At 36.9% G+C, this 25688-nt stretch overlaps 1 protein-coding gene and 1 pseudogene across 1 annotated transcript; both read right to left on the reverse strand.

Annotated features, from left to right (window-relative positions):
• LOC123948809 overlaps positions 1-15602 on the reverse strand; it is a 35012-nt pseudogene extending 19410 nt beyond the window's left edge.
• Positions 15603-15788: 186 nt separating this feature from the next.
• Positions 15789-17112, reverse strand: LOC123948810 (60S ribosomal protein L10a-like). Its single transcript, XM_046015949.1, has 2 exons — positions 17082-17112; positions 15789-16331 (listed from the first exon to the last, which is right to left on the reverse strand). The coding sequence occupies exons 1-2, from the start codon at positions 17110-17112 to the stop codon at positions 15832-15834; spliced, it is 531 nt and encodes a 176-aa protein (XP_045871905.1). The 3' UTR covers positions 15789-15831.
• Between the last annotated feature and the right edge of the window lie 8576 nt (positions 17113-25688).

The following is a 25688-nucleotide window of genomic DNA, read 5'->3' on the forward strand; positions in this document are numbered from 1 at the left end:
CCATTAGAATAACGTCAGCCCTGTCCACAGAGACCTGGCAAGCCAGGAAGGGCTGGCAAAATATATTCAGGGCACTAAATGAGAATAACATGAAGCCAAGAATACTTTATCCAGCAAGACTGACATTCAAAATGGATGGAGAGATAAAGAATTTCCAAGACCGGCAAGGCTCAAAAGACTATGCAACCACCACGCCGACACTGCAGGAAATATTAAGGGGGGGTTTCTATAAAAGAGAAAAAATCCTGAGAATATCATGGAACAGAAATATAGAGACAATCTACAGAAAGAAAGACTTCAAAGGTAACACGATGTCAAAAAAAACGTATCTATCAATAATCCCTCTCAATGTGAATGGCCTAAATGTGCCCATAAAACAACACAGGGTTGCAGATTGGATAAAAGGACAGGACCCATCCATATGTTGTCTACAAGAGACCCATGTTGAACCTAAAGATACACCCAGACTGAAAGTGAAGGGATGGAGAAGCATCTTTCATGCCAATGGGCCTCAAAAGAAGGCCGGGGTAGCGATTCTCATATCAGATAAATTAGATTTTAAACTAAAGACTGTAGTCAGAGATACAGAAGGACACTACATAATTCTTAAAGGGACTATCCACCAAGATGATTTAACAATTGTGAATATCTACGCCCCCAATATGGGAGCACCCAATTACATAAGAAAACTATTAATCAAGATAAAGAGTCATATTGATATGAATACATTAATCATAGGAGATCTTAACATGCCTCTCTCAGTAATAGATCATCGAAGCAGGAAATCAATAAAGAAATAAGAACATTGTATGAAACATTGGACCAGATGAACCTCATAGATATATACAGAACACATTCCACCTTAAAACAACAGAATACTCATTCTTCTCAAGTGCACATGGAACCTTCTCCAGAATAGCCCACATACTGGGTCACAAGTCAGGACTCAACCGATACCAAAAGACTGAGATTATTCCCTGCATATTCTCAGATCACAATGCTTTGAAACTGGAGCTCAATCACAAGGAAAAATTCGGAAGGAACTCAAACACCTGGAAGCTAAAGACCACCTTGCTTAAGAATGCTTGGATCAACCAGGAGATCAAAGATGAACTTAAACAATTCATGGAAACCAATGAGAATGAAGACACTTTGGTCCAAAACCTATGGGATACAGCAAAGGCGGTTTTAAGGGGGAAATACAATCCAAGCCTCCCTCAAAAAAATTGAAAAATCCAGAATACACCAGCTGTCTCTACACCTTAAAGAACTGGAGAATCAACAACAAATCAAACCAGCTCCACATGCAAGAAGGGAAATAATCAAGATTAGAGCAGAGATCAATGAGGTAGACACCAGGGTTACAGTAGAACATAAAAATGAAACTAGAAGCTGGTTTTTAGAAAGAATCAATAAGATTGATAAATCATTGGCCACACTAATCTGAAAGTAAAGAGAGAAAGCCCAAATTAATAAAATTATGAATGAAAGGGAGAGATCACAACTAACACCAAGGAAATAGAAACAATCATCAGAAATTATTACCAACAGGGGCGCCTGGGTGGCTCAGTGGGTTAAGCCGCTGCCTTCGGCTCAGGTCATGACCTCAGGGTCCTGGGATCAAGTCCCGCATCGTGCTCTCTGCTCAGCAGGGAGCCTGCTTCCCTCTCTCTCTCTATGCCTGCCTCTCTGCCTACTTGTGATCTCTCTCTGTCAAATAAATAAATGAAATCTTTAAAAAAAAAAGAAATTATTACCAACAGTTATATGCCAATAAGCTAAGCAACCTAGATGAAATGGATGCATTCCTGGAAAACTATAAACTCCCAAAATTGAACCAGGAAGAAATTGACAACCTGAATAGACTGATTTCTAGTAACGAGATTGAAGCAGTGATCAAAAACCTCCCAAAAAACAAGAGCCCAGGACCTGACGGATTCCCTGGGGAATTCTACCAAACTTTCAAAGAAGAAATAGCACCAATTCTCCTGAAGCTGTTCCAAAAAATTGAAGCAGAAGGAAAACTTCCAGACTCTTTTTATGAAGCCAGCATTACGCTGATCCCCAAACCAGGCAAAGACCCTACCAAAAAGGAGAATTTCAGACAAATATCACTGATGAATATGGATGCAAAGATTCTCAACAAGATCCTAGCAAACAGGATCCAGCAGCACATTAAAAAGATTATCCACCATGACCAGGTGGGATTCATCCCTGGGTTGCAAGGTTGGTTCAACATTCGCAAATCAATCAGTGTGATAGAACACATCAATAAGAGAAGAGAGAAGAACCACATGGTCCTCTCAATTGATGCAGAAAAAGCATTTGACAAAATCCAGCATCCATTCCTGATGAAAACGCTTCAAAGTATAGGGATAGAGGGAACATTCCTGAACTTCATAAAATCTATCTATGAAAGACCCACAGCAAATATCATCCTCAATGGGAAAAAGCATGCAGACTTCCCACTGAGATCAGGAACACGAAAAGGATGCCCACTCTCACCACTCTTGTTCAACATAGTATTAGAAGTCCTAGCAACAGCAACCAGACAACAAAGCGAAATAAAAGGTATCCAAATTGGCAATGAAGAAGTCCAACTCTCTCTCTTCACAGATGACATGATTCTTTATATGGAAAACCCAAAAGACTCCACCTCCAAACTACTAGAACTCATACAGCAGTTCAGTAACATGGCAGGATACAAAGTCAATGTACAGAAATCAGTGGTTTTCTTATACACTAACAATGAAAATACAGAAAGGGAATTTAGAGAATTGATTCCATGTATTATAGCACCAAGAGCCTTAAGATAACTGGGAATAAACCTAATCGAAGAGGTAAAGGATCTGTACTTGAGGAACTACAGAGCACTCATAAAAGAAATTGAAGAAGACACAAAAAGATGGAAGACCATTCCATGCTCTTGGATCAGAAGAATAAACATTGTTAAAATGTCTATACTGCCTAGAGCAATCTATACTTTTAATGCCATTCTGATCAAAATTCCATTTTTCAAAGAGCTGGAGCAAATAATCCTAAAATTTGTATGGAATCAGAAGAGACCCTGAATTGCTAAGGAAATGTTGAAAAACAAAATAAAAACTGGCGGCATCACGTTTCCTGATTTCAAGCTATACTACAAAGCTATGATCACCAAGACAGCATGGTACTGGCATAAAAACCGACACATAGACCAGTGGAACAGAGTAGAGAGCCCAGATATGGACCCTCAACTCTATGGTCAAATAATCTTCGACAAAACAGGAAAAAATATACAGTGGAAAAAAGACAGTCTCTTCAATAAATGGTGTTGGGAAAACTGGACAGCTATATGTAGAAGAATTAAACTGGACCATTCTCTTACACTGTACACAAAGATAAACTCGAAATGGATAAAAGACCTCAACGTGAAACAGGAATCCTTCAGAATCCTAGAGGAGAACATATCAGCCACAGCAACTTCTTTCAAGGTATGTCTCCAAAGGCAAAGGAAACAAAAGTGAAAATGAACTTTTGGACTTCATCAAGATCAAAAGCTTCTGCACAGCAAAGGAAACAGTCAACAAAACAAAAAGGCAACCCACGGAATGGGAGAAGATATTTGCAAATGATAGCACAGGTAAAAGGTTGATATCCAGGATCTATAAAGAACTCCTCAAACTCAACACACACAAAACAGATAATCATATCAAAAAATGAGCAGACTATATGAACAGACACTTCTCCAATGAAGACATACAAATGGCTATCACACACATGAAAAAATGCTCATCATCACTAGCCATCAGGGAGAGTCAAATTAAAACCACATTGAGATATCACCTTACAACAGTTAGAATGGCCAAAATTACCAAGAGAGGAAACATGTGTGTTTGTGAGAATGTGGAGAAAGGGGAACCCTCTTACATTGTTGGTGGGAATGCAAGTTGGTGCAGCCACTTTGGAGAACAGTGTGGAGATTCCTCAAGAAATTAAAAATAGAGCTTCCCGATGACCCTGAAATTGCACTGCTGGGTATTTACCCCAATGATACAGATGTAGTAAAAAGAAGGGCCATCTGTACCTCAATGTTTATAGCAGCAATGGCCACGGTTGCCAAACTGTGGAAAGAACCAAGATGCTTCTCAATGGACAAATGGATAAGGAGGATGTGGTCCATATACACGATGGAGTATTATGCCTCCATCAGAAAGGATGAACACCCAACTTTTGTAGCAACATGGATGGGACTGGAAAAGATTATGCTGAGTGAAATAGGTCAAGCAGAGAGAGTCAATTTTCATATAGTTTCACTTATTTGTAGAGCATAACAGATAACATGGAGGACATGGGGAGATGGAGAGGAGAAGGGAATTGAGGGAAATTAGAAGAGGAGATAAACCATGAGGGACTATAGAGTCTGAAAAACAACCTGGGGGTTTTGAAACAGCGGGGGTTGGGAGGTTGGGGAACCAGGTGGTGGGTAATAGGGAGGGCACGTATTGCATGGAGCACTGGGTGTTGTGCCAAAACAATGAATACTGTTATGCTGAATTAAAAAAAAGTGGGAAAAAAAAGATACAAAATCAGTTCTTTTTTTTTTTTTTAACGATGTTATTTATTTATTTGACAGACAGAGATCACAAGTAGGGAGAGTGGCAGGCAGAGAGAGAGAGAGAGGAGGAAGCAGGCTCCCTGCCAAGCAGAGAGCCCGATGTGGGGCTCAATCCCAGGAGCCTGGGATCATGACCTGAGCGAAAGGTAGAGGCTTTAACCCACTGAGCCACCCAGGCACCCCACAAGATCAGTTCTTAAATAGCTTGTAATTCAAAAGGAAATCCAGGGGCGCCTGGGTAGCTCAGCGGGTTAAAGCCTCTGCCTTCGGCTCAGGTCATGATCCCAGTATCCTGGGATCGAGTCCTGCATCGGGCTCTCTGCTCCGTGGGGAGCCTGCTTCCTGTTCTCTGCCTGCCTCTCTGCCTAGTTGTGATTTCTCTCTGTCAAATAAATAAAATATTAAAAAAAGGGAAATCCAATCACACTAGTTTTTTTTTTCTTTTTTTTTTAACTCTTATTGAGGCTAATATCCTGCCTGCTGAAAATATATATTTTATTTTCTATTATTAATTGATGTTTCAAAGAGATGAAGCCTTGAAGTTTGCCTGTGGAGAGCCTATACAGACATGGCCTATAGCGAATTGAATATATCTATCCTGAGGACCTTCAATTAGCAAAAGTAATAGAAACTAAACTAAAAGTTATTGCCTAAACACAGACACATTAAAACAACCCCCTTCCCCATTGCTTTATGGATAGAACAATCAACTATATTTTAGAACAAGTCCCTAGTAGTAGAAAATTAGGAAATTTAATCCACTGGTCATACATTTTAAAAATGTATATGATATGTCAGTATGACTCATTTTTCTTCTCAAAAATAATAGTTTAGTTATTTGACTTAAAAATATAAAACATGTTTTAAGGTAATATAATATGAAAACTTGCATAGAAATATTTGTGACCCTTTAGAATAGTTAATTAATTTAGAATAATTTAAAGTGCAGTTAAGAAACCACATGTAAACACAGTGACCAAAAATAATTGCTACCTAATATGTGCCAGTAAAAAAACTGATCAGCATAACTATAAGATTTTTTTAAAGTAAAGATATCTTATCTTTACCATAGAATAATTGATTCAAAATCTCTGTGGGTTGATCATGTATATGTGTATTTTAAAAGTTAGAAAAGTGATTCCGATATCACACACTATTCTTGCATATGCCCAACTCCATTTAAATACGAGAATAAACCATAAATTTAAGTTTGATCATTATCGTGTATAGAGTGATAGCTAAAGAACAAAACAGAGAAACTATGCTGTTTAATTCTAATTTGAGAAATGGTAAATTTATACTGCAATCAAAGAAAGCTATTAGCAGACAAGGATAGGTTGTGTGTTTTCCTAATTACTTATGTAGGTGTATAAATCTTTGAAAATATTTTGTCAATAAAACATTGTTAAAATTCTATCCCCACTTATAGGTGAAGAAGCTGATGCAGAGTAAGGTTAAGTAACCAGGCCTATATCATTTTCATTGTAAATGTCTGAGCTGGAATGGAATGTATCTGTTTTTCTCAATTAACCGATCAAGATATAACCATATACTAATTTTAATTAGGAATATGAACTTAAGAACAGAATAGCTGACAGTCTTTGCCTATTAGAAACAATACAGATCATAGAGAGAATAGAATCTATGGAATGGTTGTAAATAAGGAACTGCTGCTTTGTGTTTTAATCCTTTTTGATAACATTATTTGACTTTCTCATTTATTCAAATGAAAGTTAGGATTTTGTGAAATCCTTAGCTTTTTTAAACATTTTGAGAAGCAAACTGTATCTCAACACATGACACTGATGAACAAAATTTTAATTTTTTAAATTATTTTTTTAATTAAATTCTCCCACAAACTTAAGGAGAATCACAACAATAAGGGAAACATTTGGTTGTTTTATTTAAGAAAGACATTACTTGCACTTGAATAGCACTGCATGTTTTTATATCTACAAAACATTAATTTCTGTATATTCTCTATATTTTTATCACAACATTCCTACCTACGTTAGTCACTGAATTTAAAGCCAAGTACCCTGAAGAGTGATGGGAAAGAATGTTCTTAGATTGTTTCCCAATGGGACAGTTAAAACAAAGCCAAGGTTAACATGTAAGAATCTGGACTCCTGAGGCACCTAGATGGCTCAGTTGGTTAAGCATCTGTCTTTGGCTCAGGTCATGGTCTCACGGTCTTGGAATTGAGCCCCATGGGGTTCTCTGCTCAGCAGGGAGTCTGCTTCTCTCTCTCCCTCTATATTTTCCATCTCTCTTTTCTTCAAATAAATAAATAAAATCGTTTTTAAAAATCTAGATTCCCATCATAGTGATCTTCCTTTTAAAGCATATAATGCTGATATAAACTCTCTCTCTTTTTTAATTTTTTTGAAGATTTTATTTTTTTAAATAATCTCTACAACCAATGTGGGGCTCAAACTCACAACCTTGAGATCAAGAGTTGCATGCTCCACCAACTGAGCCAGCCAGGCATTGACTGGTATTGACTTTTAGTATGTGCATAAGGATGGAAGTATGTAAGAGATGCTAAAGAAAGGTGGAATTTTATTGTAGTCAAATAATCCAACAAGGAAATTTCTGAAGATTATGCTTTTTTGGAAGCATTTAAATCTTAGAAAGGAAATGTGAATTTATTTTAGAGACTTGAGATATTCATTTTCCCCCAGAAGATGGGTTTATCCATATATTCTCAGTGAAATCTTTATGATGTATGATACTACAGCACAGTGAATAATCCACCTCAATGCAGAAATATAATATTCTCTTCTTATTAGAATTGAATGGAGGACCTATGGTATGTTTACTATTTTTTCTGACATTCTTTGTTGTAAAGATTAGAAATATTATTCCTGTGCCTGGCTGGCTCAGTGGGTAGAAGCCTCTGCCTTTGGCTCAGGTCATGATCCCAGGGTCCTGGGATCAAGCCTTGCGTCAGGCTATCTGCTCAGCAGGGAGCCTGCTCCCCCCGCCCCCCACCCACCGCCTGCCTTTCTGCCTACTTGTGATCTCTGTCTGTCAAATAAATAAGTAAATAAGTAAATAAATAAATGTCTTTAAAAATATGTTAAGAACTAAAACAGTAATTTTAAAAAAGAGAGAGAGAAAGAAAGAAATATTATTCCAAAGTAGGAATTCTGGAAAGACAAGAGTTTATGCAATATATTCAACAAATACCATGCCCCCTTTTGCATGCCAGAAAATGTAATAGGAACTAGAATCATCCCAGTGAACAAGACAAACTAAGTTCCACCTTTCATGAGCTTATATTCTATAAGGAAACAGAAAGATAGAAAATGAGGAAACAAAGATGAACTCACTTAGTCCTAAATACTAGAAAGAAAATAAGACAGGGTAGGGAATGTGGCAGAGAATAATTAACTTTTTCCTTTAGATTAGAGGTCAGACAAATCTCTAAGTTGATATTTGACCTGAGACTTGCATTCATAAAGCTCTGTGCAGGGATTGAGTAAATAAGCATCCAACTCAGAGGAAACAGTAGATGCAACTACTTTCACCAGGATAACAAACTCAGCACATTTGGGGAATAGAAAGGATGGTGAGACTACAACTGAACTTAACAATTGGATCAAGTTGCAATAGCACGTAATACAATGGCTTAGAAATATGCAGAAGTATCAGTATTCCCAGTCCTTAAGGCAGTGGGGCCCAAATCCACTGGTCATAAGCAGTTTCTTTAATTTACCTCAGTGTGTCATGAAAAAAATTATCTTTTTCTGTGTGTGTTAAAATTGAGGGAAATCTGAAAAGCAAGGATCCCAGAGTGGAATAAATATGAGCGATAAGATAAGTGAAAGAACAGGCAGAGACCAATTCTTGCAAAGCCTCATAGCTCATAGAGAAGAGTTTAGATGGAAAGGCATTTGTAAGGGGAGACATGATTTAATTGATGTTTTGATAAGATCTCTCCAGTTGCTATATGGAGAGTACACAAAAAAAAGTATTAGAATTAAGGAGCACTCCACATATTCATCATTAGGTTGACCTTGGGGATGTCACTTGCTATCTCAGTTCCTCAGTTTTTATCAAATTATCAAAGATAACAGCATTTGTCCTAGATTTGCATCACAGATGTCTTGTGAAAGAAAGTTGTATGATGTCTGTGCTTGCCGGAAGAAAGATAAAAGGGATCTTGTTATTCCTGTTACTGACACCATACATTCCAACCTGCCAACTATCTCTTGAAGATCAGTTTGTGAACACGGGCTGATTGGTATATTAACTTCCCAGAAGGAGAGAGACAACAGAGCAGTAAGTCACTAGGGATTCCTTGACACTAATCAGTTCCCTGTGGTCATTCTACTCAGAATGAAGATGAATCACAATGGAGATAAATATTTATCTGTGACCTTTTTCTATCAGTTAAGGTCCTAAATAAACCAGGAAGGCATGTGTCACCCCACTGTTGTGTTGCTATTTTTCTAGTTAAGTACTTTAGGAGTAAGTCATGACTCTTAAGAGTGTCCAGTTCACAGTCATGCCTGCAGGTGTTAAAAAAGACAAGCATCACAGATCTACCCTATGTGACACAGAACAACTTGTAGGTCTTATACAGATAAGATTTTCAAGATACCTAGATCTGAAAAACCAAGAAAATTAATTTCTGTTTTCACAGAGTGTAATGTTGCTTTTTTTTCTTGAATAAAGAAAATGTTTTTATTCTACCTCTTCAAACTGTATTTAAAAATGAAATAAAAATAGCACTAACATGACATTGAGCTAAAAAATTTTATTTATATATTGATTCTTTAAATGTGAGTAAAAGCATGATTCTTTCTTTCAAAATGCTAAATATTTTCAAAAGGTAAGTGGTATCTGAAAGGCAGTTAAGGAAGGGGTTTTTAGAATGATAAAAACACTAGAGCAAGAGAATATTAAGGCGATACAAGGTGTGGGGGGGTGCCTTTTGTGGCTCAGCTAGGTAAGTGATTGCCTTTGGCTCAGGTCATGGTCCGGGAGTCCCAGGACTGAGTCCCACATTGGGCTCCTGGCTCCACAGAGAGTCTGCTTCTCCCTCTAACCTTCGGCCCTCTCATGCTCTCTCTCTCAAATAAACAAATAAAAATTTTTTTTCCATTTTTATTAATTTTTTCAGCGTAACAGTATTCATTCTTTTTGCACAACACCCAGTGCTCCATGCAAGACGTGCCCTCCCCATCACCCACCACCTGTTCCCCCAACCTCCCACCCCTGACCCTTCAAAACCCTCAGGTTGTTTTTCAGAGTCCATAGTCTCTTATGGTTCGCCTCCCCTCCCCAATGTCCATAGCCCGCTCCCCCTCTCCCAATCCCACCTCCCCCCAGCAACCCCCAGTTTGTTTTGTGAGATCAAGATGGGATTGGGAGGGAGACAAACAAATAAAATTTTTAAAAAAATAAAGTGATATAAGGGAAGTACTCAGAAGAGAGGAATAGACGTGGGGGGAACTGGATACCACTATATTAAGAAGAAAGGAAGGATTAATTTTAGGGATGACATTCTTGAGTATGTGACTAAACACAGATCCAAACTAAGAAAGAGAAGTTTAGACTTTGAATGAAGTAGGGCCATTTCATCCATTATTATAGGAGAAAAAGGCAAAAATACAAGTACAGGTTCACTGGGTAAGTACATGGAGTATAGAAATGAAAGCATTTAAAATAAATTTGCCTTCCTTTGTTTTCTATTTGAATTTTGAAGCAAGATCATCAACTGTGAGTCAGTCAAGAAGCATGTCAGAGGATGTTTGAGGGGGAAAAAAAAGAGGGAATAAATTCAAATGAAGGGACATATACAATTTCATTGAGTGCTGCAGTTTCAACTTTCTTAAGTTCACTTCACTGGGCCATCATTGCTCACAGACCTGTGTTCCTTAGTAAGAAACTTCAGGAAGATTCCCTTTATTCTGATGTAACAGTTCTCAGGAGAGTTTTTGTTATTCAGTTGTGAGTAATGAAAATAAGTAATGAAATAATAAAAATAAGACTAGTTTAAAAATCAGAGTATCATTCAAGATTTTATTCCACTGTATCTAGGCTATGTTAGTTTTTGCCAAGTTCCATAACTTCTTTTAAAGAGAAGTTTTTACTGAAATGTGGTACCAGAAAGAAGAGAAACAGTTGCCTGGAGATGAGAGAGGGAGGAAGGGGGGTCTACAAAGGGCACGAGGAAACTTTCGGTAGTTAAAGATATGTTCATTATCAGGATTGTGGTAATAGTTTCCTAGGCATATAAGTAAGAAAAACTTATCAGATCTCAGGTTTTAAATGTGTGCAATATATTATATTCAGCTGTACATCAATAGAACTCTAAATGAAAGAAATGGTGTTCACAAGGTATGACCTAATTCATATATTTTTGTATAAATTTCAAATAATAGTACACATACAAATGACTCAAATTCTGAAGTGCTCTATAAGATGTTTTTATGAAAGTAAGGTTTTATAATAGGAAGAGTTTCTCAACCTTGAATAACAATAAATACTTATATATCGGACTAAATAATTGAAGAAGCATGAAGGAAGTTTTTTTCCATCTACACAATGGAGTTAAAATGATTCTTATGCATGTCTGTTGATAGTTTAGCTCAATATGACAATCTGTACAAGGAATATCAATGGGTAGGGGTGCCACAGGAGACTGTTATTAGGGAAATTTCCAGAGAAGATGCTGTTTAGCTTCTTTTGTCTGCTTCATCTATTTTGCTATCTTGGCATCAAATTATCTCCTTTGCTAAAGCCCTCTTTGTCATGCTTCTCAACTCAGCTGCAAAGAAGCTAATTGATTCAACCCTAATAATATATTTAAGTACTTAATGTGTCACCCCTAACTGGAAAACCTGTATTTTCAAAGGAAGTCCAAAGAAGCTTATGTATGCATTCAATCAATTATTCCATAACTCATTTATCTCTCTTATAATGGGTACTTTAACCATAAAAATATGAGTAATATAAAATTATTTATTTTATGTTATTTTATTTTAACTGTTACTAAGAATGTTTTCTCTTTTTCCTTATTCAAATTTAACCAATTATTTAAGCATCATCTCTAGTTTTATTTTCTGTGTGATGTCTCTGCTCCCAACTTATTTTGCCCTTAAAATTGGTACATTTTCTGACACTTAATATTCACTAGTGTTGTTCATTTTACATAGATGGTAAGATATGTCATAGTAGAAGCTCTGTTTTATTAGCCTATAGTATATCTAATACACCATAGGAAACTATAAAAATATTTTCACCAACATTCAAATTATATCTGTGGAGATCTATCTTAATGAAGGAAAATCTGTAAGTTCTCCAGACTCAGCTCTTTTACATTACCTAGGCAATATTAATATTTCACCCTTCCCCCATGCACTTATAGTTTATTACTGCATTTTTACATTGCTAATGAGTTTGATATATATTCTTACATTTACCAGTTTACATTCCTTAAGCCCTTAATGCAGGATATATACTGTATTCACCATTTATTTATTTTATTTCTTTTATTTTCAGCATAACAGAATTGATTGTTTATGCACCACACCCAGGGCTCCATGCAATACGTGCCCTCCATAATACCCACCACCTGGCTCCCCCACCTCCCACCCCCCGCCCTTTCAAAACCCTGATTGATTTTCAGAGTGCATAGTCTCTCATAGTTCATCTCCCCTTCCAATTTCCCTCAACTCCTTTCTCCTCTCCATCTCCCCATGTCCTCCATGTTATCTGTTATGCTCCACAAATAAATGAAACCATATGATAATTGGCTCTCTCTGCTTGACTTATTTCACTCTGCATAATCTCTTCCAGTCCCATCCATGTTGCTACAAAAGTTGGGTATTCATCCTTTCTGATGGAGGCATAATACTCCATCGTGTATATGGACCACATCTTCCTTATCCGTTTGTCCGTTGAAGGGCATCTTGGTTCTTTCCACAGCTTGGCGACTGTGACCATTGCTGCTATAAACATTGGGATACAGATGGCCCTCTTTTCACTACATCTGTATCTTTGGGGTAAATACCCAGTAGTGCAATTGCAGGGTCATGGGGAAGCTCTATTTTTAATTTCTTGAGGAATCTCCACACTGTTCTCCAAAGTAGCTGCACCAACTTGCATTCCCACCAACAGTGTAAGAGGGTTCCCCTTTCTTCTTTTATATGCTCAGAACTAAGAAAGTTCCTGGCACTTAACAAATGATAACTGTTGAAGAAGAGAAGGAAAAAACAAAGAAAAGGAGGGAGAGAGGGAGGCACTCACTATTTCAGAAATAAATGTTATCTCAGGAAATGGAAGTTCAAAAATAAAACTCCATGATATCATAGAGTTTACATTCTAAGTGATCTATTTTGGATCTATGTATTATATATTAAGCAATTAGAACTTTTTATTTCTTTTGACTGATCTATGAAGACAGGCTTGATCTAAACATATATTCTCCAGTTCCAGTTACTCTAAGTTTCTAATTACTCATTAAGATATATTCCACTTGTTGGATTTTAAAAACATTGTATTCAAAGTACACATTGACTTATTTCAGATTTATAAGAGGCCCAAATGTCAACATAAGCAACACTTGATAACCCTTGATAACTTGACTTAGATTTCCTTTCCCAAAGAGATAACCATTGTATTCAGACATAATAACATGTGCATAAAGTATAAACTTAACTTCCTCCTAAACATCAGAGGAGAGTTATGAAAAACTCTACTATTATAAAACTATTATATATTTAATTGAAAATTTTAACATTTAGTGTCAGAAATCATTTAATCACTTGCCAAAAGCATGGCATATATTTCCTACTACAGTTACTTTTTAAGCATTTTAAGTGCATTACAATCAATAAAATTTCATGTTCACAGCATGTGTCCTCATTTATTTTAGAGGAAAGTCATTTAAAATCTGATTGCACACTGATCTTCCATAAAAATGTTATACTACCACATTTACAAGTAAATTTATGAAATAAATTTATATAAGAGAACTCGTGATCTTACTTCTGTCCTATATATGAATTTTGAATGATACTAACTAATATTTAAAAGATTTTTCACTTTATCATTTTTCATTACTATTTTTAATTTTAATGTGTTTTTATTTAGCCTTTAAAGGGATACTAAAAAGCTTCATGTTAGCAAAATCTATTTGTAAGTCAGACGTTTTTGTAGCCCTCTGCACTATGCTGAAGAAAAAAATGAAATTTTCATAACAGTTCATAATATCCAACATTTTAAGTTCAGAATGAATTTTGATGTAAAATATTTGAAGATAGCAAGTTAACATTAAAATTGATTTATCCTCTTCTTCACTAATTCAATCAATAGTACACAGGAAAAAAACTATGTACTTTTCAAAATTGCAAATTAAAAATGCCAAAATAGCTTAAAATAATTACATCTTTTTAATTGCATGCATTTCTTATTTTTTTTTTAAAGATTTATTTATTTGACAGATAGAGATTACAAGTAGGCAGAGAGAGAGAGAGGAGGAAGCAGGCTCCCAGCCAAGCAGAGAGCCCGATGCAGGGCTCGATCCCAGGACCCTGGGATCATGACCCGAGCCGAAGGCAGAGGCTTTAACCCGCTGAGCCACCCAGGCGCCCCGCATTTCTTATTTTTTAAAAACTGCCTCTTTTCTTGTTAATCCTTGTGAAAAATACTTATCTGAAGTGTTCTTTTGTACACCTATACACATGCAAACAAATACGATGTTAGAATTATTGCTTAAACATACAATTTTATTTATTTTTTAAAGATTTTATTTATTTATTTGACAGAGATCACAAGTAGGCAGAAGGGCAAGTGGTGTGTGTGGGGGTGGGGGGGTGGGGAGTAGGCTCCCTGCTGCACAGAGTACCTGACGCAGGACTCAATCCCAGGACCCTGAGATCATGACCTGAGCCGAAGGTAACAGCTTAACTCACATAGGCACCCTAAGTGTATGATTTTAAATAGAAAGAAGAAATAATATTTTTCTTTATATTTATACATGCTTCTTTATATTCATTTCTAGTGGTCTTTATTCTCTACCCATGGGTTCAAGTTGCTGTTTGATGTCATTTCTTTTTGGTTTTAGTACTTTCAAGATTTTATTTTTGTGCTAAGCTTCCATCAGATTGATTTTGATGCATCTAGTTGTGGTTACCTCTATGAATAACATTCTTGGAATTATTGAGTTTTGTGGATCTCTAGATTGTGTATGTGTTTGTCTTCATTATTTCTTGAAATATCTTTCTGATATGCTTAGTATGGTCTCTGAGAATCTATTCAGTATTTTTTATTATTCATTTCTTCATATTTAATAATTATGTTGATTCATCTTCAAGTTTACTGATTGTATCTTATGTCATTTTTTAAAAGATTTTATTTATTTATTTATTTGACAGACAGAGATCACAAATAAGCAGAGAGGCAGGCAGAGAGAGAGGGGGAAGCAGGCTCCCTGCTGAGCAGAGAGTCTGATGGGGGGCTTGATCCCAGGACCCTGGGATCATGATCTGAGCCAAAGGCAGAGGCTTTAACCCACTGAACCACTCAGGTGGCCCATGATTCTATCTTATGTCATCTTAAATTTGCTGTCAACTCCACCTCATGATTGTCTTCTTTTTTTTTCATTTCATCATTGTACTTTCAACTCTGGAATTTTCATCTGCTTTCAATTATCATGTTTATTTCTCTGTTATAATATATTATTTGTTAAATGATTATCATATTTTCCCTTCATTCGTTGAATGCAGTCTTTAAAAAAATAATTTGGTTACAATAAGTGTTTTAAACTCTTTTTCTATGAAATCTAGTATCTGGGCCCATCTAGTTTCTAATGATTCTAATTTCTTGAATGATGTCCAGTTTTCCTGTTTTAATGCATGTCTTATAAGTTTGGGACCAACAGTGCAATTATATAATAAGTCTGGATTTTGTTTTATTGTTCTAAAGTTTTTGTTTGTGTTTTTGTAACTTTGGGAACTTAGTTTCCATTTAACTTACCTGTTTTTTCCATGGTATGTGGCCACTGACATATGTATGTATGTGTAGATATTTTTAAGAATTCTTATTTTTATTTTTTGTCTTAGTTTTCTAGGGTTTCTTCTGCGTCTAAATAGCATATTCATCAGGCAATGGTTTATTAAGAGGTTATGCTAAATAAAACACTATAAGCCCATGTGATTTCCATTCTCTCTCTCTCTTTTTTTTTTTAACGGTAGCACTAGGATTTATTGAACTGTGCCTTAGTACAGGCACTGGGGCTTGCCCATGGTGCTCTTGATGTACAAGGCCCGGACGTTCTGCCAGTTCTTCTTGAGCAAGGACACCAGGAAATTGACTGCTAAGTGGATGTTGTACACAAGCTCATCATCTGTCATCTTCACGTGGCCAACAGCCACTGCTAGACACAGCACCTTCTTCATCTGGAATATGATGGTGGACTTCACTTCATCCACTTTGGCCACCATGTTCTTATTGTGGGTCACTAAGGAAGGAAACTTGCCAGCCTTATTCAGGCCTGAGCCCAGTATTCGTGGGATCTGCTTGATCAGAGATTCTGAAGCCAAAAAGGCATCATACTTCTTGGCCAGCTTCTTGACTAACTTCTTATTCTTGTTGAGTTTCTTCAGCGCCTCAATGTCCATGTGGGGAATATCCACTGCCTTGGCCTCATCACGGTGCTGCTGGTCCCCCAAAACACACACGGAGAACTTGGGGCGGGGAGTGGACTTAAGCCCAGAACCTCCACATTCACCAACATCTAGTCTGGCTTCTCAAACTAGCCAGCAGGCTTGGCCAAGACCTCCCCACCCCTCCCCTCTTATTTTAAGACCCAGGGTGGGGGTCCGTCCAGCCACGCCTGCCCGGGGCAGGGGGTCTGAACTACCCAAGCGCGTCCGTGCCGCCTTGGCCGCCCACCCGCCTTCAGCTCAACAGGGGCCTAGAAGGTGGTGAGGGGCAGGGCAGGGCACGGAGAGCTGGGTGGTCCATTCTCTTCTTATTAATACCTGTGTGAGTTGGTAAATAAATTCAAAGTTCTTAGATTTTTCTTGGTTTTCACTTTCCAGTGGGCTCTGTAAGGTCTCTCTTGCAAAGATGCAAGTTTTTGTTTAAGGTTCAACTGAAGGCCATCACCTCTTCCAGCAAAGCTGCTAGTTTTCATATTCAGCCAGCCTTCCTGATAAAGTTATTGACTAAACTGAGGGTTGGTAGTGGGAGAAGGCAAAAAGAAAACATACTTCCACTGTTACTATCCAAAATTCTAGTATTTTTTAAATAAAAGAATAACTGTTCTCAATTTGTTGTTGCTTTTGATCAGTTTTCAGTGCCGTGAAATGTTTGCACTTTATAAACTATAATTCAATTTTATACTTACTCACATTTATTTTGGAAGAGCAGAATTGCTAACACCATTAAATATCTCCACTTGAAGGTCTTCTCCCAATTATCATTAAGAAACATTTTTTAAATGAAAAATAAATTTTATACTTACCCACATATGTATCTTTTCTGCCACTCTTCATTCCTTCATGTAGATCCAATTTTCCATCTGATTTTATTTTCCTTCCACCAGAAGAACTTATTTTAGCATATGTTATAGTGCAGAAGTTCTGGTAATAAATGATTCATTTGTTTGTGTCTGAAAACATCTTTATTTTGCTATCAATTTAAAATTGAATATTGAAAAGCAGTATTTTCATGGGGCAATAATTCTTTCTTTTTTCTTTCAATTCTTTAAATATGGCACTCCATTTAATTTTTGCTTCTATAGTTTCTTAAAAATCTGCTGTTGTCTGTTTCTTTGTACTTAAACTGTATTTTTCATCTATGTGCTTTGATATTATATGTTTTTTTCTTTGTATTTTAGCAAGTTCTATCATATCTGTAATTTCTAGAGCTTTTTCTATTGATAGATTTGTCTTCGGGTTATGCGTCCTATTTTTGTGCTTCCCTGCATGCTTCATAATTGTTTGGATGGCAAGTGCAAATTTTTTCATTATTGGATTCTGCATTTTGTCGTATTATTTTACTATTATTAAATTTTCTTCAGGCATATAGCTAAGTTGCCTGAAATCAACAACTTTCAAAGTTTGCCTTTCAGATTTTTTAGGGTGGTTCCAGAGTACCTATTTTTCTAGACCTAATTTAGCTTCAATAGTGCAATAAGCTGGGGCGCCTGGGTGGCTCAGTGGGTTAGGTCTCTGCCTTTGGCTCAGGTCATGGTCTCAGGGTTCTAGGATTGAGCCCCACATTGAGCTCTCTGCTCGGTGGGGAGCCTGCTTCCCTCTCTCTCTCTGCCTGCCTCTCTGCCTACTTGTGATCTCTCTCACTCTGTCAAACGAATAAATAAAATCTTAAAAAAAATACTGCAATAAGCCTTCTAAGATTCTACCTGATACTTGATAAATTATAAATTGTCTCCACTATGGTGGGCATTCCAACTATTCTTAGCTATGTGTGAACTCAGATAATTTTTTGATCTACTGCTTTTTAATGGTTCTCTTTCCAGTCTGTTATACTTTCCTTGCATACATGTATATCATTCCCAACAAATGCTTGAGGGATCTTCTCTGCTGATTTAAAAACAAAACAAAACAAACAAACAAACAAACAAAAATGTGTGCATTTGTGTGTGTGTGTGTGTCTACCTCTCTCCTCTCTGGTAATATATCCTACAATTTCTAGCTAACTTTGGCTTCCTGAATCTAAACTGTCTTTCCTCAACTAAATGAGGTGCTAGGCTCACTCTGGACCACTTTCTCTTGCTGTAGAAAAGCAATCAACTATGTCAATCATAGAGTCCATCTTGTTTCCCTCCTTTTAGGGATCACATTTCTGTGTTACCCATTGTTCACCTGAAAGTTATTGTTTCATAGTTCTTTGGAGATTATATATATCTCCTGTCCCTGTAAAATATCTTGGCCACAGTTCCTGTTTTGATTTTTATAAGGATTTCATTAAAACAATAGATCAGCAAGTGGAATATTAATATCTTTGTAATCTTGAGACTTTTAATCAAAGAAGATTCTATTTCTCTGTTTATTTTCATTTCACTTTTAACATATTTTATAATTATCTTTGTAGAAGTCTGAAACACACTTTATATTTGTTAACTAAGTATAAAAATTACAGAATAATTTAATTAATTAATTCTATTGAATTACATGATTCATAGGGTGTGTGGGTGGCTCAGTCATTAAGTATCTGCACTTACTCAGGCCATGACCTTTCAGTCCTGGGATTGAGCCCTGTATTAGTCTCTCTGTTCAGTAGGGAGACTGTTTCTCTCTCTGCCAGATATTCCCCATACTTGTGTGCTCTCTCTCATTGTGAAATGAATAAATAAAAATTTTAAAATAATAATAATAATAATTACACAACTCATGGAACTCAGCACAGTATACCCACATAAGAATTTAATAAATTCGAAGGATACAATATAGTAAAAGAAAATTATTTGTAATAACTTGGTAGTTATTTGTAAGCATTAGTATTGGTAGTATTGGTAATCATTGAGGACTCCAGACTTCTAGGTGAAATACCCTGGGTCCTTTATCAGTATCACATAATGTCCTTCATCTTGAAGATTATGAACCACTGATTTATATGTTTGCCATCTTAATTCCATAGGAGCCTAGACACAACTTAACTTAGGGATCATTTATACTATGCTACTTGCAAAGTTAAAAATAAGTTGTGCACTAGTTAAACCAACTGAAAACCATCATTCCAGACATCCCTGAATGATACACTTAATCTAGAAGAAGTACCTTCACAGGAGTTTCAAACTAGCATTGCATATTATAAATTGCTAGCTAGACCATTCTTTTCTTGGCTAAGGATCATGATCAACCTTCCAGGCGCAATCAAGATAAACAGAGACACTTGGGAGCCACTGCAAAATAACCCTATTCTAACATTTTGATATTGTTGTGATATATTTTACATTTTATTTTCTTTTTGTTTTGTATGTAGAGAAATTCATTTAAAAAACACATAAATGGAATTATGCAGTATTTTTCTTTTTATGACTTATTTATATCAATTAGTGTAATGTCTTCCAGAACATCCAAGTTGTGACAAATGATATGACTTACTTATTTTTTAACAGATTATTTTTTTTATTTGAGAGAGAGTTCACTCACAAGCATGAGCAGTGGAGGAGGCAGAGAGGAAGAAAGGGAGAAGCAGACTCTCTACTGAGCTGGGAGCCCAATGCTGAGCTTGATCCCAGGCCCCTGGGATCATGAACTGAGCTGAAAGCAAACCTCTAACTGACTAAACCCCCTGGGCACCCTAGGATTTACTTATTTTGAAAACCTGAATAAGAGACAAAGACAAGATAGTGAAAGAGTAGGGGGCCTCATTTCATCTGACCCTTTGAATTTAGCTAGATATCTATCAAACTATTCTGAACACTTGTGAGTTCAGCCTGAGATGTAAGAAAATATATCTGGAACTCTACAGTGGAAAAGCAACTTTTTTTTTTTTTTCAAAGTAGGAGGTGAACAGATGTGAATTTGTGGGGAGATATTAGAAGATAAATAGAGAGGAGGAAGCCTCCATAAGGTGCCTACCAGAAGGTGATATTGACCTGAAGGGCAAAATCAAAACCTTTAGAAATCTGCTTCAGTGTGAGACATTCCTGTCTGAAAAGGGCCTGGGAGATGAAAAGGGCAGAATTCTAGGTGGGTCAGTGTAGTCTCAAGATCCCAGAAGTCACAGAAGGAACAGAGGTGCCTGAGCTGGTAGCATGCCCAAGCTCTGTTGCAGGGAAACTGGTTATGGTAGTGAGCCCAGGAGGGGACTCTCAGCTCCCACCACCATAAATCATGGATCAGGTTGGTCGGGAGACTGCTCACCCCCTGAGTACCGTGGAAAGGACAGAATGCAGTGACCTGACTATCTGCTACCCGCTAGGAGGAGCAAAACAGATGTGCACATAACCAGGCAATAGTTCTCAGGGTGGTGGGCCCAGAAAGGACAGTGAGGCTACCCTCAGCCATCCCAAGAGTGGGAGCAGGTACACACATGAGACCACAACTGCTTTCAGCTACAGGGCACAGAAAGGGCGGTGATTTGGGTACCTCAGACTCCCTCTGGAGAGATTGCTGTGGGTCTGCACTGCAGAAGTCTGTGGAGATGGGCACACAAAAAGGTAGACTGTCCTAAAGGGTTTGCTGAAGAGGGGGGACTGCAAATTTTCGGCTCTGGGGCTGGAGATTGGGGCATAGCCATTTTTATGCTAATCCTCTAAAGAGGAGTGGAAAGCCTTCAGGGAATAAAAACCACACAGAGGACAGGCTAACACTGAACTCAGCCCCCTGGCAAGGGGTGGTGCAACTCCACTCAGGCAAAGACACCTATGAAGCAACATAGAAGGCACCTTCACTAGATGACAACCTAGAAGAACAGGTGCAAACTTTTTTATGGATACCACAAGACTGTAAAACTCCAGTGCCAAGGGAAAATAGTATAGAGCTTGAGGATTTTCCTCATTATTTATTTATTTTTCAGTCTAAAACTTTCCATTTCCTTTTTTCTTTTTTCCCTTTTCAACTGTTTTTTTTACCAACTCCATGTTTTTAACTTATTTTTGAACTTTTATTTTTTACATCTACATTTTATAGATATAAGCTTCATTTTTAGCCTTTATTTTTGTATATATGTAAATTTTGATTTCTTTGAAATTTTGGGATTTTAGTGTCTTCAAAACACAGACCAAAATTCACTCAGGAACAAGTAGATCACCCTGCTTTGACTTCCCTGTGAGATTATTATCTCTCTCCCCCACCTTTTTTTTTTTTCCATCTTTCTTCTTTTTAATTGCTTTGCTTAGTTTTTGTTTTCTTTTCTGTTTTTGTTTCCAACTTCTTTGGTTTGTCTAGTGTGTATTTGCTTAGGTCATAGTTGATATTTTGGAGTATGATCACTCATTCACCCATTCTTCTTTGGGCAGAATGACTAGAGGGAGGAATTAACAATAAAAGAAAAATCCAGAGGTAAGATTCTCTGCCACAGATCCAATCAATATGGATATAAGTAAGTTGTGAGAGATGGAATTCAGGATAGCAATTATAAAGTTAATAGATATGCTTGAAAGAAAGCATAAAAGACAGTAGAGAGTCTCTAAGTGCAGAAATGATATCTAGGGTCACCTGGGTGGCTCAGTGGGTTAAAGCCTCTGCCTTTGGCCTGGGTCATGATCTCAGGGTTCGGGGATAATGCCCCTCATCTGGCTCTCTGCTCAGTGGAGAGCCTGGTCCCCCCACCCCTCTGCCTGCCTTTTTGCCTACTTGCGATCTCTGTCAAATACATAAATAAAATCTTTAAAAAAAATGAGATCTAATCAGACTGAACATAAAAATGCATTTATAACTGAGATGCAGGCAAATTAGATACTCTAAAAGCGAGGGTGAATGAGGCAGAAAAGAGAGTAAGTGATCTAGAAGACAGGGTGATGAAAAGAGTTGAGTAAAAGAGAGAAAAACAGCTAAAAACCCATGAAGAAAGGCTTTGAGAAATTAATGATGCCCTGAAATGAACCAATGTCAGAATTATTGGTGTTTCTGAGGGGGAAGAGAGAGAGGGCCAGAAGGAAATTTCAGCAAATCATAGCAAAGAACTTCCCTAATCTAGGGAAGGGAACAAGCAGTCATTTCTAAGAGGTAGAGAGGACTCCTCACAAAATCAATAAAAATAAATCAACACCCCAACATATAGTGAAGCTTGAAAAATTTTAGAGAAAGAATCCTGAGAGCAGTTTGAGACAAGGGGCTGCTTAACTACAGAGGGAGGAATATCAGACTAACATCAGACTTATCCACAGAAGCCTGGCAGCCCAGAAATGGCTGGCATGATATATTCAGAGTATTAAATGAGAAGAACATGCAGCCAAGAATACTTTATCCAGTAAGGCTGTCATTCAGAATGGAAGGAGTGATAAGGAGCTTTCAGGACAGACAGAAACTGAAAGAATATGTGGCCATTAAGTCAGCAATGCAAGAATATTAAGGGGGATCCTGTCAACAAAGAGAGACCCCCAAGAGTAACATACACCAGAAAGAAATAGAGACAACGTTCAGAAACAGCAACTTTACAGTCAATACAGTGAATCTAAACTCGTATCTTTCAATAGTTACTCTGAGTGTAAATGGGCTAACTGCTCCAATCAAAAGACATAGGATATCAGATTGGATAAAAAAGCAAGACCCATCCATATACAGTCTACAAGAGACTCATTTTAAACATAAAGACACCTCCAGACTGAACGTGAGGGGGTGGAGAACCACCATTCTAATGGACATAAAAATAAAGCGGGGTTAGCAATCCTAATATCAGGCAAATTAAATTTTAAACCAAAGACTGTAGTAAGAGATGTGGCAGACACTATCCAACAAGAAGATCTAATTATTGTCAATGTCTATGCCCCCAACATGGGAGCAGTCAATTATATAAACCAATTAATAACCAAATCAAAGAAACACTTTGATAATAATACATTAATAGTAAATACTTCAACACCTTACTCACAGCAATGGACAGATCATCTAAGCAGAAGATCAACAAAGAAACGAGGGCTTTGAATGACACACTGGACTGGATGGATTTCACAGATATTTTTATTAATTTGGGTCCTTTTTCTTTTCTTTTGGATTAATCTGGCCAGAGGTTTATTGATTTTATTCTTTCAAGGAACCAGCTTCTAGTTTCATTGATCTGTTCTACTGTTCCTCTGGTTTCTATTTCATTGATATCTGTTCTAATCTTTATTATTTCTTGTCTCCTCCTGTTTGGTATAGGCTTCATTTGCTGTTCTTTCTCCATTTGCTGTTCTTTCTTTAGGTGTAAAGTTAGCTTGTGTATTTGGGATTTTCTTTTTTTCTTTTCTTTATTCTTTTTTCTTTCTTCTTCTTCTTTTTTTTTTTTTTTTTGAGAGAAGCTTGTATTGCAATGTACTTCCCTTTTAGGACCACCTTTGCTATATCCCACAGGTTTTGAACCAATGTGTTTTCATTCTCATTAGTTTCCACGAACTGTTTAAATTCTTCTTCAATTTCCTTGTTGACTCATTCAATCTTTATCAAGATGCTCTTTAACCAGGGTGCCTGGGTAGCTCAGTGGGTTAAGGCATCTGCCTTTGGCTCAGGTCGTGATCCCAGGGTTCTGGGATCAAGCCCCACATCGGGGTCTCTGCTCGGCGGTGATCCTGCTTCCTCCTTTCTCTCGCTGCCTGCCTCTCTGCCTGCTTGTGGTCTCTGTCAAATAAATAAATAAAATCTTAAAAAAAGAGAGATGCTCTTTAACCTCCAAGTTTTTGAGTTCATTCTAAATTTCCTCGTGATTGAATTCCAGTTTCAAGGCATTGTGGTCTGATAATTTGCTGGGAATAATCTCAGTCTCTTGATATTGGTTGAGATGTGATTTGTGACCCAGCATGCTATCTATTCTGGAGAAAGTTCCATGAGCATTCTGGAGGAATGAGTATTCTATTGTTATAGGATGGCATGTTCTGTAAATATCTGTGAAGTCCATCCAGTCCAGTGTGTCATTCAAAGCCCTTGTAGAAGGGGAGATAAGTGGGGGAATAAGGTAATTAGGGATGGGCATTGGGAAAGGTAAGTGATGTGATGAGCACTGGGTGTTGCATGCAACTGATGAATCATTGAACATTACATTGGAGGCTAATGATGCACTATATGTTGGCTAACTGAATTAAAATTTTAAAATACCTGAATAAAATTTCATTGTATGTATGCACCATGTTTTCTTTATCCATTCATCTGTTGATAGACATTTGGACTGTGTCCATGTGTTGGCTACTGTGAATAATGCTACAAAGAATATGGAAGTGCAGAGATCTCTTTAAAATTCTGATTTTAACTCTTTTGGATATATATCCCCAGGAGTGAAAGTGTTGAATCATGTCAAATTCTATTTTAAATTTTTGAGGAACTCTCATGCTGTTTTCTTATAGATGCACCATTTTGCATTTCCACCAACAATATTCAACTTTTCCAATTTCTCCACATGCTCACCAACAGTTGTTCTCTTCTTCTTTTTTTTTTTTTATAGGCATCCTAACAGGTGTGGTATGATATTTCATTTTGATTTAAAAATGCAGTAGTGTTTTGTATCAATTAGTCTGATATCTAGCAACATCAGTAACTCTCCTATTAATTGAAGTAATTTATTGGTAGATTGGTTTAGATTTTCTATATTAACCATCCTATCATTGCTGTCAGGTTTTTTTTCTTCCTTTTTAACTCCTGTGCCTTTTTCTTCTTCCCTTAATAATTAGGATCTTTAGTATTATGTTGAAAAGAATTGGTGAAATCAGATATTCTTGATTTAGTCTCAAAAAGAAAGCTTGGATAGTTTCATATGAACTATAATGTTTGCAGTTGTTACTCTGTAGATACACATTATCTGAATAATATTTCCTTTTCATCCTAGTTTGATAATAATTTTATGGATAAAAGTTGAAATTCATGGGGCACCTGGGTGGCTCAGTCATTAAGCATCTGCCTTTGGTTCTGGTCATGATCCCAGGGTCCTGGAATCAAATCCCACAACAGGCTTCCTGCTCAGCAGGAAGCCTGCTTCTCCCTCTCCCACTCCCCCTGCTTTTGTTGCCTCTCTCACTGTGTCTCTCTCTCTCTGCCAAATAAATAAATAAAATCTTTTTAAAAAGTTGAAATTCATGAAGGAAATTTAGTTACAGACATCTTGTTTAATTGGATTGTAGTGAAATAACATTCATTTGAGATATGTTGACAGCTAAATATATTAATGAGAACACAATAAATTTACCTACTTTTTAATTTCACCTATTTTTTGTCATATATTTTAATTCTAAGTATGTTGTAAACTTTATAAGATATAATTTTATCTATAGTCATTTAGATTAAATGCAATTCTTCATTATACTTAACTCCTTCCTGAATCATGAATCTTTATCTAAAATTATTATATTTTAGCCTAGAATATATGCCTGTTTATAAAATATTTTCTCAGCCTCATCTGCTTTATATCTTTATCTTCACTCTTCCTTTTGAACTCTTAAGGATGTGAGTATTGACTTCTAATCTGACAGTCA

The sequence above is a fragment of the Meles meles genome, chromosome 8 (assembly GCF_922984935.1).
Source record: "Meles meles chromosome 8, mMelMel3.1 paternal haplotype, whole genome shotgun sequence".
Taxonomy (NCBI): Eukaryota; Metazoa; Chordata; class Mammalia; order Carnivora; family Mustelidae; genus Meles; species Meles meles.

Excerpts from the sequence above, each read along its gene's own strand:
- LOC123948810 (XM_046015949.1), bottom strand. The coding sequence starts at position 17,112 with ATGAAGAGTGGCAGAAAAGATACATATGTGG. Across the intron at positions 16,332-17,081 it reads CAGAAAAGATACATATGTGG|GTTCTGGGCTTAAGTCCACT; the intron begins GTAAGTATAAAA and ends GTGAATGTGGAG.